General features: G+C 48.2%; 1 protein-coding gene across 1 annotated transcript in view; it reads left to right on the top strand.

Annotated features, from left to right (window-relative positions):
* The first annotated feature begins 336 nt into the window (after nucleotides 1–336).
* AP1M1 (adaptor related protein complex 1 subunit mu 1) overlaps nucleotides 337–15,039 on the top strand; it is a 28,546-nt gene continuing 13,843 nt past the window's right edge. The window contains exons 1-5 of the mRNA XM_019736875.3: nucleotides 337–529; nucleotides 6,088–6,244; nucleotides 6,803–6,870; nucleotides 8,529–8,659; nucleotides 9,332–9,479. Of these exons, the coding sequence (XP_019592434.1) occupies nucleotides 488–529; nucleotides 6,088–6,244; nucleotides 6,803–6,870; nucleotides 8,529–8,659; nucleotides 9,332–9,479 (546 nt within the window). The 5' untranslated portion in view covers nucleotides 337–487. The remainder of the gene's footprint in view (nucleotides 530–6,087; nucleotides 6,245–6,802; nucleotides 6,871–8,528; nucleotides 8,660–9,331; nucleotides 9,480–15,039) is intronic.

Raw genomic sequence — 15,039 nt, 5'->3', positions numbered from 1 at the left:
CAAGTAACCACCACCTTACTCCTCCCCATAAACCGCATCACAATTGGTGACTGCATATTTTTTTCATACACTCCACCAAAATAGGAGTTTCACAGGGCTGGGCCCCATGTAGGATCAACCACTGGGACCTCTCACCTAACTTGGTTCACACGAGAGGGTTTCCAGCTATCAAGGCTTCGTCGCCCATCTGGGTAGTTAGAGGGTACCCTGTAGCTCCAACAGCCCCGACCCTATGCGCCTTACTTCCGGGATGCTTTCCGAACAGAAAATAACGTCACATAGGGCGTACTACGCCTGCGCACATTCCGCCCTGCGCCTGCGCATTCCTAGTAGCTCCTCCCCCGACCGGACATAACGGTCCGCGCGCGGCTCCCCGGACCGGAAGTGGAGGCGAACCGTCGCGGGGCGTGCCTGGCCTTCCTCAACGCGCGGCAGTCCCCGCTGTCGCCGCCGCCCTCGGCTATTGCCGAGGCTTCCCGCAGCCGCCATGTCCGCCAGTGCTGTCTACGTGCTGGACCTGAAGGGCAAGGTACGGAGGGCTCCCCACCCTCCCCGTTGCCAGGCTGCCGGCGGGGACCTCGCCCTTGGGGACCCACCCTGTTGCTAGGCAGCCGGTCAGTGGGACCCACCCTGGTCCTAGGCAAAGAGACCGTTAGGTCTCACCTGAGGGTCCCATCCTTTTGCTGGGTTACCAGGCTGCCGTCTCTGGTCTGCGAGACCTGCCTTGTTGCTAGGTAACCGGCCGCACGACCCCGCTCCCCCAGTGGGCCGGAAGCTCAGGCCTTCTTGGGGGCTGCGGAGGCGGCGGGCAGCATCTAGCTTCTAAGCCAGGCCTTCCGGAGGCAGCGGCTTCCCGACCCTTGGCCGGACGGAGGTGGCAAGGCGTGTCGGGGCCAATGTGCCTTCTGGGAGCACAACCGCTTCTGTTTATCTGGCTATTTCTCTGTGCTGGTCTGTATGAATTTCTTAATGTTCGTTGTGACATTAAGTTACAAAGGTTAGGTGAGGTGGGTGGTGGGCGAGCCATTTTACAGGAGTGAGAAACTGAGGCATGAAGAGGTTCCATAACCCGCCTAAGGTCGTACCCCTCACAGAGATGTGGCAGGTTTAGGAGTCGAACCCAGAATCATTTGTTCATTCAGCTGTTAATTTGAGGAGCACCTCCTGGGTGCCAGGCAGGGTGCTAACCCTTAGGCCATCTTGAGCAAAGTCCGAGTCAGGTGCTGTCCCTCTGGAGCTCACAGTCTGGTGAGGGAGGGCACAGTGATCTCAGAAAGCACAAATAAATGTAGATTGCAATGGTTTTGCAGTGAAGAGACAATAGGGAGAGTCAGCCTCAGCTGGTGTTCAGGGAGGGCTTCCTGGAGGGAGTGATAAATCAGACTGAGACATGAAGGAGCAGTTGAACATAACTAGGGCTCTTGAAGCCTTTCAAAAATGGGTTGCTGCCTTTCCTGGATGGAAGGCAAGTGAATCTCTGGCCTCTTACAACTGGGAGCAATGAGAACAGGTCCAACAACATTAAACTTTAAGTCCCACATCGATCAGTGAGATCCGTGAGAGAACACCTAAGCCCAATGGGTGTTGGGCTTAGGTGGGGCAGGCAGGAGTTAGCTCAGAAGCAGGGGAGAGTGAAGTTGGAAGTGGCTGCCCCTTCCTGCCCAACTCCCCACCCCCGGTACTTTCCCAGAGTCCCTTGAGTGGGTTGCCTGCCTTGGATGCCACCCAGAGTCAACAGCCTGTGAGTCCCAGTGTTGGGCTTCCGTCCATAGCCTTAGAGGCAAAGAATGATACAAGGTACGCAAGGTGGGTGCAGTGTTTCCTGAGTCCTGGTAGCACATGTTCTTGCTTCCACTGTGGCCACCATGTCCCAAGAGGTCCCACAGGCTTCCTGGCACAGCTCACTTGTTCCTTCAACAAACGTTTCAGCAGCACCCAGCATGCACCAAGCCCTGTGCTGACTATCTCACTGTTACTGTGGTGTTAGGGCTGAGGTCAAAACTCATCTCTGCTGCTCAGTGGTGTACTTGGGCAAGTGCCTTCACCCCTCTGAGCCCACTGTCCTTGCTAGTTCCCCTGGGCCTGGAGGTCTGGCAGGGGGGTACATGGATCCAGATGGTCAGATCCAATTAGCCACATGGGCATGAACAAAACCCCAGGTAATGGAATTACCTAAACTCAGTTTTGGTTGAAGAAGTGGTTACAAAATGCTTCCTGGAAAAGCTGGAAAGGTGATCAGGTGGCAGTCAGGTGAACAGGTAGGCGTTGCAATGGGCCCAAGGGGTGAGGAGCAGCCGAAGTCCTGGGTAACACGAGCCTGGAGGGTGGTGCCAGGAGGACTGTGGCCGTTGAAGATGTCCAGGCAGGAGTGAGGTCCATAAGGGGCCATTTTGATCCCAGGAAGGAGGAGCCACCAAAAGAAGATTATAGCCCAGGAGAAGCATGGCCAGTCGGCCTTGAGGGACGCTCCCGAGCAGTCACGGGCTTCCCTCCCATTTTCAGCAACCATCACGTCATTTATTATTCCACTCCCCATTCCCCACGGAGCTCGTGATTTGCAAGTTTGCCTCTAGCGCAGACTGCATTTAATCCAAAATAAGGTCATGGCACATGAAGAAATACATGATCACGTGTCTGTCTGCCAACCAGAGCCTCTGATCGCCAGGGAATCCAGTGTGGCCACACTTAGCTGATAGTAAGCTCTCCCCTTACCTTCCTTGCTTCTCTGCAGCTTCTGACACCACTCCCACTGTCAGCGGGCTTCCGCTGGCTCCAGGTGGCTGCACTCTGTTTGCCTCCTGTTTCTCTCAGTGGTTGCAGGTCCCTCCTCCCCTGGAGATGTTGGCCCATCAGGCTTGGGCCTACGTATGCCTCCTGTCTGTCTTTTCCTCAGGCTGGCTTTGATTCATGTCAGTGTGCCAGTGACTCAAATTTGTACCATAGTCCAGAGCACTTATCTGGAGACCCACTGGCCTCTGGGACACAGTGGAGGTCCCACAACCACTGCAAACTTGGCATTTCCCAAAATGAACTCCCGCCATCCCCAAAGCTGCTCTCTCTCCATTTCAGTGAGTGATGCTGCCATCCCTGGGACTGCCTGCATTAGAGACCTGACCATTAGCCTGGCCTCCTTTTTAATCACCTTTTTTTTAAAGATTTTATTGAGGAAGGGGAACAGTACTTTATTGGGGAACAGTGTGTACTTCCAGGATTTTTTCCAAGTCAAGTTGTTGTCCTTTCAGTCTTAGTTGTGGAGGGCGCAGCTCAGCTCCAGGTCCAGTTGCCGTTGCTAGTTGCAGGGGGTGCAGCCCACCATCCCTTGCGGGAGTCGAACCGGCAACCTTGTGGTTGAGAGGACGCAATGGTTGCGTCCAACCAGCTGAACCATCCGGGAGGCAGCTCAGCTCAAGGTGCTGTGATCAATCTTAGTTGCAGAGGGCGCTGCCCACCATCCCTTGCAGGAGTCGAGGAATCGAACTGGCAACCTTGTGTTTGAGAGCCCACTGGCCCATGTGGGAATCGAACTGAGCACCAACCGCCTGAGCCACTGGGCCGGCCTTTTTATCACCTTTTTATCCACGTTCACTGCACAGACATTTCCTGAGCAGCTACCATGGGCCAGGCTCTGTTCTGGATGGTGGGACATAGCCGTGAACAAAACAGTAGTGATCACTGTTCACAGGGAGTGTTAGACTCTGATAGAAGTGACAGGAGGTAAATGAGGATACAAATAAATGTACAATGTAGCCATGGCGTGGGCAGTGAGCGAAAGGTCGGGTCGAGGACAGATCTCTCAGCTACATCAAGCAGGAAAGATTTCTTGGAGGAGGTGCCATTTGAGCCGAGTCTTGAGAAATGAGTAGAGCCAGGCCAGGGCATTCTGGGCAGAGGGAACTGCATGTACAAAGGCCCTGAGGCAGGAGCAGATGTGGATTGCTCAGAGACCAGTAAGGGAGCCAGGATGGCTGGACTGGGGTGAGCCGGGGAAGCATGGATGGAGAGGCACTGTCATGGCCGTGAAGAGCCGGACGGCCATGGGGACAGACTTGCAGTTTGTTCTCTGAGGGGAGGCAGGGGCAGACAGCAGTTTCATGGGAGAAACTGATCTGACTTTTGTGTAAGAAGACTCTTCTTGCTCTTTGTGGGGAAGGAATTGTGGGTCAAGAGCAACACCTCAATGTTGCCTGCCTCCTCCAGCCTTTGTCCTCTCATCTGGGACCCAGCTCCAAGGCCATCCTCACTTCACCCAACCAGTGCTCCCCCCTCCCGCCGTGCCCTCAGCCATGCTGGCCCCTCTGCCTATATCCTGCCTGTCCCCTCAGGCCTCAGTTTGAAGGTCATGCCTCCAAGGAGACCCTCAGTTCCTCCCAAGCAAGTGTAGAGATCTTATTTGTCTTGGTCACCTGTGTGTCCCCAGGCCCAGCACAGTGCCACCTTAGAGGGACACATGGTGCATGCGTGTTGAGTGAGTGGACCTCTGTGCATTCCTGGGGAGAGCAAATAAATTGCTCCCTGCTCTTGGAGCACTCTGGGGGTCCAGGGGCTCCATGTCAGTGGCAGCCCCCAAAAGTGGATACCTGGGGAAGAAGGTGGGCCTTGGGAAGCCCAGGAAAACAAGGTGTGCGGCAAGCAGAAGTGGCCCTGCAGGGGTGAGAAGTGGAACTAGAATCCTGACTCAGCTTTGCTCACTTGTGAGGCAGGCACGTGGCACCACCTCTCTGGACGTCACAGTCCATCTCTGTGAAAATAACAGTCATATCCTCCTGGCAAGGAGTGCATGGAGCACATGTGAGTCCTTCAGCCGGGGCCTGCTCCAGGTGCCAGAGAGCTTTCCTACTGGGTGCTGGGTCCCTAAGAGGCCTGAGTCTCAGCAGGAAGAGGGCACAAGGTCCCTTGCCCACAGCCTACGAAAGAGAAACTAGGAAGGGAAGATGTTCACTCACTCTCATTTTCATTCTCACTCCCACTCCCGGCTAGAAACAAAGACAGTGATGTGTTTTCTGAAACTGCAGGTTCTGAGGCAGGCGGTTCCCAGGTTGGCCAGCTCAGTGATGGTCTCAGTGCGTTGCTAAGTCCTGCAGCTGGCTGTCCACGTGGGCCCATGAGAGTGGCAGCAGCTGCAGGCAGCTTAGGCTGCCAAAGCCTCAACCCTCCTTTTGATTCCTTCAGGGAGGGGTAACTTACATGTGACAAACTGGCTTATTTAAACCGTTGAGTTTGAGGAGTCAGTCATTGTATATATCCAGGAAGCCATAAGCACACATCTGTCATTCCCGAAAGGTTCCTCATATCCCTTGTGTCCAGCCCATCCTTGGGTAACACTAATGTGTTTTCTGTCACCATTTCCCAAGATTTTATAAAAAGGGACTCCTGCAGCATACGCTGTCCATGGTCTGGTTTCGTTCACGCGGCCTAGTCATCCTTCATGGTGCCGCGTGTGACGGGTCGCTCCTCTCCATGGCTGAGGGGTGACCCATGGTGTGGATGCACACGGTTTGTCTATTCACCTGTTGAAGGACATTAGCATTCTCTCCAGCCTGGGTCCATTTAAAATAAAGTTGTGAACATTTCACATCTGAGTCTTTGGACGTGTGGTTTCATTTCGCTTGTAGATACCTAACAGAGAAATGGCTGAGTCATAAGCTGGTTTAGCTGTGTGAGAACCTGCCAAACTTTACAAAAGTGGTTGTCCCATCCTGCGTTCCCATCGGCGGTGGACAAACGTTCCGGATGCTGTGTTTCCAAACCCACAGGCTGTGAAAGAGAGAGACCAGGAGAAGGGCTTGTCTTCAGGCCACAGGGGGTTCTAGCAGATGTGGGCACTGAGCAGCATCCCCTGAACAGGCGCCCGGTCACAGGCAGAGGAGCAGGGGGAGTCAGCACAGGAAAGGCTCTGAGAAGGTCTGCAGTGAGAGCCTACGGGACGTTGTTGCTCTTGGTGTCTCCTGAGCAGTTCAGTCCTGGGCCCTGGGCCCACATCCCTTCCCAGCTTCCCCTGCAGAGAACCCCGCTGCCCCTGGCATGTCTCACCCCCCACCCTAGGCACTGAAAATGAAAGCTGCTTCCCACCCTTCCGCCCCCACCCAGGTGCTCATCTGCCGGAACTACCGCGGCGATGTGGACATGTCGGAAGTGGAGCACTTCATGCCCATCCTGATGGAGAAGGAGGAGGAAGGCATGCTGTCGCCCATCCTGGCTCACGGTGGGGTCCGCTTCATGTGGATCAAGCACAACAACCTGTATCGTATCCCAGGGGAGCTCCCAGGGGACCCCTTTGTGGGCATGTACGTGGGCACCCACACATGCAACCAAGAGCTGCCAGCACCTGCCCTGGCCTGGCCCAGAGCTGCCTTGGGCACAGCGGGGCCAAGAGGCCCAGCCCTGCCATCCTGGAGCTCCTTGCCACCTGAGGAGATGGGCGGAGAACCCATGATGACAAGGGTGGTGGGTGTTAGGAGAGGGAGGTGTGTGATGGGGACGGCCTCTGGTCTGGGGATCCATTAAGGTTTCCCTGAGGAGGTGACATCCTGGAGGAGACCTGCAGGAGGGCAAGAGGTCTGCCAGCCAGAGGAGTGGGTGGGCCCCAGGAGCGCTGGGCCTGGGCGAAGGTTCTGCAGGTGGGAGGGAGGCTCAGTCCAGAAGCTGCAGTGGGGGAGGCACGGAGAAGTGATGCATGGTGGGAGTGACTCAGCAGGGTCTCGTGGGACCTCACCTTAAGTGATAGGAAGTGAACAGCTGGGTGGGGCTGGGGAAGGTGGTGACCCAGGCCTCTGAATGCTCCTTAACTGTGGCTGCCATGCAGTGGTTGCCACCTCCAAGAAGAATGCATGCGTGTCACTTGTGTTCTCCTTCCTCTATAAGGTGGTGCAGGTGAGTCAAGCCACAGGGGCCCCGGAAGGGTGTTGGTCACCCTGGCTCTGCTGTGTGCCTTCCCTTACCATCCACCCAAGGGCTGCAGCATTCCCAGGGAGTTCTGAGACTGAAACCCCAGGAAGTGGGATAGGGGGGCTCCAGCTGCCCTGTGTGTGGGCTTCTGTGGCCTTGTTTGCCCCCCACTGTCCTGGTGAGGGGAGGAAAGTGAACAGGAGAAGGTGGGGCTCAGAGCAGGGGTGTCCCCTGACCCTGGGAGGAGCAGGTATGCCCCCCAGCTGACTGTGGAAGGGTGGAGGCTGGCCAGCTGAGAGTCAGGTGTTGGGGAGGTGAGGTAACCAGGAAGAGGGCCGAGCCACGCTCTGCTCAGAATCTCCCAGGGGCTCTCAAAGCATTGGCCTGCTGGGGCATGCCGTGGAGAGAGCTCGCACACAGCAGGCCCAGGCTGGCAGCACGATGGGGAGGCAGCGAGAGCAGCACGTGCAAAGGCCCTGGGGCAGGAGTACATGTGGTGTAGTCAGGGGACATGGGGCAGGCCAGTGTGCCCAGGACAGGGAGTGAGGGGCAGAGTGGGACAGCTCAGTAAGGTGGGTGAGACTGGACCACAGGTGGGGGTGTGGAGAGGCACGTGAGGCCTAGTGAGGAGTTCAGATTTTATTCCAAGTATAATGAGCAATGGTGGAGGGCTTTAAGCAGGAGACTGCCAAGACCTGATCTGAGTTAAGATAGTCTCTGGCTGCCGAGCAGAGAAAGAATACGAGGGCAGCAGGGAGGCCGGTGAGGCTGCTGAAGCTTCCAGAAGAGAAATGGAGGGCCTGGCTGAAGTGGAGGCTGTAAGGTTGACAAAAGTGGAAAATTGGACCGCGGAGGTCTGGAGTGGGCCCAGGAAAGCTTTCGTACCTGAGGAGCACCTGTGCTGAACCTTGGGGAGTGGGCTGTCTGGCAGAGGGTGTGCGGGGAGGAGAGCAGTACGTGAGCCTTCAGTGTGGAACGGCGGTGCTTTCCGAGGCAGGGCCTGGGAGCGGGGAAGTGGGAGGAGGAGGTTCTTCTCCCTGGAGTGTCTGGCAGCTCCTTGCTGCTTTGGTGCGCTTCCTTTGGTATCAGTGCTAATGAAACGTTTCTTCCTTGGCATGCCTTCCTTGAGCCGGTTGAAATGGGAAAGATGCGTCTGCCTGCACAGCTATACAGACGGGCAGCTCAGGAGGGCCGGCGAGTCTGAGAGACCACTTATCCTGTCCCCAGTGGCTCTTGCTCCTCACCCGAGTCGCTTCTGACTCAGGCCAAGGGTGACAGTTACCCTGGGGATTCAAGAGAAGCTGGGAAGGGGCCCAGGCCTGGGCACGTCTGTCAGGGAGGGGAGGAGAGCAGGCCACAGGAATGGCGAGGCTTCTGACCAGGCCTCAGAGGACGCCTGCGCAGCCCCCAGCCTGGTTCCCAGGTCTCAGGCAGCCACACTGCTGCCCTCGTTGCCTGAAGTCAAAGGCCTAGTCCCTCCGTAGCAGTTGCCACACCTGGACATGGGCAGATGCAGCTTGTGGGCAAAAGGGCTGTTGTCTGTGGGCTGCGGGGTGAGAAGGGCAAATGGATTTGTGCAAGTGTTCACCCCTTGCCCCTCCTTCCTCGCCCCCGTCCGCCTGCCCCCGCCGCCAACCCCACAGGTGTTTTCAGAGTACTTCAAGGAGCTGGAGGAGGAGAGCATCCGCGACAACTTCGTCATCATCTATGAGCTGCTGGATGAGCTCATGGACTTCGGCTACCCCCAGACCACCGACAGCAAGATTCTGCAGGAGTGAGTGTGCAGGCTGGGGGCGCGGGGGCCATGGCAGTGGGCCATTTGGGATCCTTTCCCACACAGCTTCCCTGCGTGGCACGAGCACTTTCCTGTTACTAGGTCTTTATATTCCATCCATGAAGGCGCACGAAATGCCTGGTGGTTAGGAGTCACCTGCCTTTCTTTTTACTGTCACAAAGGAGGCTGTTATTTAAAAAAAATCTTCCTTCTCCGGAATCCTGCCCTTCAAAATAAAGGCCACCGTGGATTAAGCACTTCTTATGCCCTGGGCCCTCTGTGAGCCTCCTACAGTCACTTGAGTGACACTCTGAGTTGCTGTCTCCCGTTGTACAGGGGAGCAAAGGAACTCTCAGGGAAGCCATGGGACTTGCCCCTGTCTCATGCCTAGTGCTCCCCAAGTGGGAGCGGGGTCACCAAGTTACTTTCCAAGGGGGCCAGTCTCCTCTGCATGCCAACACTGGTTTTCCTCACTACCAGTGACCCCCGAAATGAATGCTCCATGCTCATTGTAACTTGAGTTTGTTGGGTTTTTGGAAATCGTAAGATGTCCTTGAATCACACAGCCCCAGGTGAAACCAGAGCCTGCCTTTTCTGGAGCCTTCTACAGTGTGGGGCTGTCTTCAGGAATGTCACTGTCTGAGCTCCTTAACTCTGAGCGTGGTCCCCCAGGTACATCACTCAGGAAGGCCACAAGCTGGAAACGGGGGCCCCACGGCCTCCAGCCACCGTCACCAATGCCGTTTCCTGGCGGTCCGAGGGCATCAAATACCGGAAGAATGAGGTCTTCTTAGACGTCATCGAGTCAGTCAACCTCTTGGTAGGTTCCCTTTTCTTTGTTTTTAAAAAATGTTGTCTTCTCCATGATTGTTGTAAAGGCAAGTAGACTTTTAAAAGTAGCAAAGCCCTGAGAACTATTCAGGTCCCGTGTGGTAGCACATCAGCAAGATTCAGTTTGGACCACTCACTGCAACGCGAGCTTGTTTTATCTTCATTAGCTTTTGTTCTTATTTAGAATCAACACATGCGCATTATTTTAAAAAGACAACAGTATATACAGTTAGAAAGTGAAGGGCTCCGCGATCAGAAAGACCACCACGCTGAGAATTCATTGTCGTCCTTTGGGACTTTATTCTATAGACACACAAACCTAACGTTTCTGTAAAACTGAGAGCATAAGATGTTCTCCTGCAACTTGGTTTTGTTTTGTTGTTGTTGCTTTGCTGTTTTGTATGTCTTCTTTTTTTTCCTTTACTTTTATTTTTTAAATTATGACCAGGTAAAATTGACCTATGAATTTTAGAGTATGTCCAGACTTGTGTACCCATTACATTCTCAGGATACTGAACGGCTCCATTACCTCACAGACTTCCCCTGTGCTGCCTCATGGCGGTCACACCTTCCCGCCTGTCCCCAAACCCTGGCAACCACAGATCTGCTCTCCGACAGTATAGTTTTGTTTTTTTGAGGTTGTCAAATGAGTGAAATCCTACCGATGTGACCTTTGGAGTCTGGTTTCTTGCTCTCAGCATATTGCCTTTGAGAGTCATCCATGTTGCTCCATTTTATCGAAAGTTGGTTCTTCATATATTTATTTATATTTTCTATTCTGAACCACAGTGTGTTTATCTGTTCACCCACCGAAGGACATTGGGTTGTTTTCCAGTGTTCAGCAATTGTGAATAGCGTTGCTATGAACATTTCGTGTACAAGTTAATGTGTGGACAGAAGTTTTCATTTTTCTAGGGCAAATACCCAGGGGGATTGCTGGGTCATATGGTTAAGTGTATATTTAACTTCATGCGACACTGCCAAGCTGGTTTCCATTGTGGCCACACCATGTTGCATCCCCACCGGTAACATCTGAGAGTTCTGGTTGCTCCACATCCGTGATGAGTATTTTTATTGTTGTCATTCTAATATGTATGTAGTGGTATCTCATCTTGGCTTTAATTTGCATTTCCCTAGTGGCTCATGACGTTTAACATCTTTTCATGTGCTTCTTTGTCACCCATAGGTCCTCTTTGGAGAAGTGTCTCTGTGTCTTTGGAGCATTTTTAAATTGGGTTGTTTGTTTTCTGATTGTTGAGTTTTGGAAGTTCTTTATATATTCTGTATGTAAGTCTTTTGTCAGGTATGTGATTTGAAAATATTTTCCCCCCATCTGTCATTTGTCTTTTCATTCTCTTGGCAGTGTCTTTCACAGAGCAAACATTTTTAATTTTGAGAACGTCCAATTGATTGTGTTTTGGTGCGATGGCTGAAAAATTCATTGCCAAACCCAAGGTCATATAGATTTTCTCCTAAATTTTCTTCTAAAACTTCTATAGTTTTACTTTTAGGTCTGTGATCAATTTCAAGTTAAATTTTACATAAGGTATGAGGTCTAGATCCATCTTTTGCATATGGAATAATATTTTGTAGTTGTTTTATTATCACTTTTTTGAAGACTGTCCTTTCTCCGTTGAATTATTTTTGCATTTTTGTCAAAAATCAATGGGCCATATTTGTGTGAGTCTATTTCTGGGCTCTCTATTGTGTTCCATTGACCTATGTACCTATTCCTTCGCTAATACTGCACTGTCTTGATAACTAACTTTGTAGTAAATCTGAAAATCAGATAATGTGATTCTCCCAACATTTTTCTCTTTCAAAATTGTTTTAACTATTCAGTTCCTTTGTGTAGAACTTGAGAATCAGCCTGTCTATATCTATAAAAAATTCCTCCAGGATTTTGATTGGTATTGTATTAAGTAACTATTAATCAATTTTGAGGGGAAATTGATATCTTTAGTATATTAAGACTCATAACCCATGAAACAGTATATCTTTTTATATTTAGGTCATCTTTTATTTCTTTCATAAGTGTTTTGTAGTTTTTACTATGTACATGTTTTGTTAGATTTATACTTAAGTATTTCATTTTTTTGAAGCTATTATAGATTATATATTTTAAATTTTATGTAGAATTCACCAGTGAAATTATCTGAGCCTGGAGATTTCTTTTTAAGAATATTTTTAACTACAAATTTCAAGTCTTTAAGTTATAGGACTATTCAGGTTTTCTGTTTCATCTTGGGTGAGTTTTGGTAGTTTGCTGTTTTCTTAAGAAGTTGGTCCATTCATCTAAGACATTGAGTTTATATGCGTAGTATTGTTTATAGTATTCCCTTATTATCTTTTTAATGTCTGCCGGCTCTGTACTGATATCCTCTCTTTCATTCCTGATATTGGTAATTTATGTCATGTTTCTTATTTTTTGTCAGTCTTGTGAGAGTTTCATCTATTTTATTAACGTTTACAAAGAATCAGGTTTATATTTCATTGATGTTTCTCTATTTTTGTTTTTAATTTCATTGATTTCTGCTCTTTAGTATTTCCTTCTCCATGATTTGGTTTTATTTTGCTCTTTTTTTTCCTAGTTTCTTAAGGTAGAAACTGAAGATATTGATTTGAAACCTTGTTTTCTAATATAAACGTTTAATGCTATAAATTACTCTCTAAGCACTGCTTTAACTGCATCCCACAATTGGTATGTTGGGTTTTCATTTTTGTTCAACATATTTTCAAATTTGTCTTGAGACTTCCTTTTTGATCCATCGATTATTTAATAAAAGTGTATTTGTTAATTTGTAAATGTTTGCAAATTTTTTTTAACATTGATTTTTAATTCCGTTATTATTTGAGAATATACTTTGTATAATGTCAACTCTTAAAAGTTTGTTAAAGTTTGTTTTGTTGTTTACAGTGAAAAATTTTTAGTTTTGGAATTAGCCAGCTGGACTCAATGTAGATGCTCCCAATTTTGTTGGCAACATCCAAAGCACCATAATCAGGAGCCAGTCGAACATATGCCCTCTTCTCTCCATCAGGCCTGATCAGGATGTTGACCTTGGCCATGTCAATGTCATAGAGCCTCTTCACAGCCTGTTTGATCTGGTGCCTGTGGGCCTTGACATCCACAGTGAACACACGTGTGTTGTTGTCTTCTATCTTCTTCATGGCTAACTCGTAGTTAGGGGGAATTTGATGATGGCGTAGTGGTCAAGCTTGTTTCTCCCGGGGGTGCTCCTCTGAGAATATTTGGGCTGCCTTCGGAGCCGCAGTGCCTTGGGCCTTTGGAAGGGGGTGATGTGCAGATCTTCTCTTATTTTTCATTTATTTATTTATTTTTGTGTGGCTGTGGATGCCTTCAGGACTGCTTTCTTTGCCTTCAAAAGCCTTTGCTTTGGCTTCTGCTTTGGAAGGGGCAGGGGCTTCCTTCTTCGCTTGTGGCGCCATCTTTCTGGAAAAGTTGTTAAGGTTTGTTCTCATGGCCCAAAATATCTCTCTTGGTGAATGTTCCGTGTACACTTGAGTAAAAAAGTGTATATTCTGCTGTTGTTGGGTGGAGTGTTCTTTAAATGCCAGTTAAATCCATTTGGTTGAAGGGCATTATTCAATTCTAGCAAGTCTTGCTAATTTTCTGTCTACTAGTTTTGCCCATTACTGACAGAGGAGTGTTAAAATCTCTAACTGTCACTGTGAATTTGTCTGTCTTTGCCTCACATGTTTTGAAGCTCTGCTATTAAGTGCAGACACATTTAATATCCTTATGTTTTCTTGGTGAACTCAGCCTTTTTTCATTATGTAATGGCCCTCTTTATTCCTGGTATTTTTTTTGCTGTGAAGTCTATTTTGCTATTAATATTGTCACTCTAGAGTTCTTTTGATTAGTGTTTACACGGTATATGTCTTTCTACCCTTTTACTTCTCTTTTTTAAATCCTCTTACTTTTAACTTCCCTACATATTTGAAATGAGTTTCTTATTGATAACATATAATAGGGTCATTTTTTAAAATCCATTTTGACAGTCTCTGTCTTTTAATTGATATGTTTAAAACATTTATACTTACTGTCACTATAAATTTTTTGGATTAAAGTCTGCTATTTTATTTGTTTTCTGCTTGTTCCCTCTGTTTTTCATCCCTTTGTTTTCCTATCTTTCTGTGGGTTACTTGAACATTTTTAGTATTCTATTTTGCTTGTTGTGGTTTTTACTGTATTTCTTTGTATAGTTTTTTTAGTGGTTTCTATAAAATACTTACCTTCTCACAGTCGACTTAGGACAGCATTTTACCACTTCGATTAAAATTTAGAATCTTTACTACCCATTTATGTTACAGTTGTCCTATGTATTCATCTACAGGCATTGAAACTCCATCAGACAATGTTAAAGTTTTTTGCTTTCGGTTGTTAAACATACTTTAAAGAACTCATGAAGAGGAGAAGAATAGTCTACCTTATTTACCCAGATATTTACCATTTCTGTTGTTCTTCCTTCATTCCTGATTTTCCAGGTTCCCTTCTGGTATCATTTCTCTTCCATCTAAACCTTATTTTAGCAATTCTTCTAGAAGAGGTCTACTAGCTACACATTCCCTTAGTTGTCCTTCCTCTAAGAATGACTTTATTTCACCTTCATTCCTAAAGGAGATTTTCACTGGATGTGAAATTCTGGGTTGACAGTTTTCTCTAAGCACCTTAAAAATGTTCTACTTCCTTCTGGGCTCCATGGTTTGTAATGAGAAGTCTAGTCACTAGTCTAGTTAGGGGAAAAATCCTTCTTCCCCTATTGGCAACTCATTGTCTCTGGCTGCTTTCCAGATATTTTTTTTTCTTTTTTCTTTTTTTTTTTTTTTTTGCTTTAGTTTTCAGCAGTTAGATTATGATGTGTCTAGGTATGCATATATTTGTGTTTTTAACATTTGGAATTTGTTTGACTTTTTGAATCTATAGGCTTATGTCTTTCACCAAACTTGGGATATTTTCATTATCTCCTCAAATTTGTTCTAATCAGTTCTCTTTTTTTCCTTCTGGACTCCAGTGATGTGAATGTTAAACATTCTGTTATTGTCCCATGAGTCCCCGAGCTCTGTTCATTTTATTCCATCTTTTCTTCTCTCTGTTGTTTTAGATTGAATAGTTTCCATTGCTCTGTCTTCAAGTTCACTGAGTCTTTGCCATTCTGCTACTGAGTCCCTCCAGCAAGTTTTTAATTTCAGTTACTGTATTTCTCAGTATAAAATTTCCATTTGGCTCTTTTTCCTGTCATGTTTCTTTATGAGATTTTTTATTTTAACATTTGTTGCAAGAGTGTTTGCAAGTTTTACCATAGCTATTTAAAGTCTTTGTCAGTTAATCCCAAATATCTATGTCATTGTTGGTGTCTGTTGATTGTTGATTGTATTTTCCATGTGAGCTGAATTTTCATTCTGTTTGTGCTGAATAAGTTTAGATTCTATCCTGGACTTTTTTTTAACATTACATTTTAAGATTCTAGGTCTTATATAAATTATATGGAGAATGTTGATATTTTTGTTTTAGCTGACGTTTGACT

The sequence above is a fragment of the Rhinolophus sinicus genome, chromosome 15, assembly GCF_057876585.1.
Source record: "Rhinolophus sinicus isolate RSI-liver-muscle chromosome 15, RSI-T2T, whole genome shotgun sequence".
In the NCBI taxonomy this organism is placed as follows: Eukaryota; Metazoa; Chordata; class Mammalia; order Chiroptera; family Rhinolophidae; genus Rhinolophus; species Rhinolophus sinicus.
Note: the sequence above shows the minus strand (reverse complement) of the source record. Positions and strands in the feature narration are given on the sequence as shown.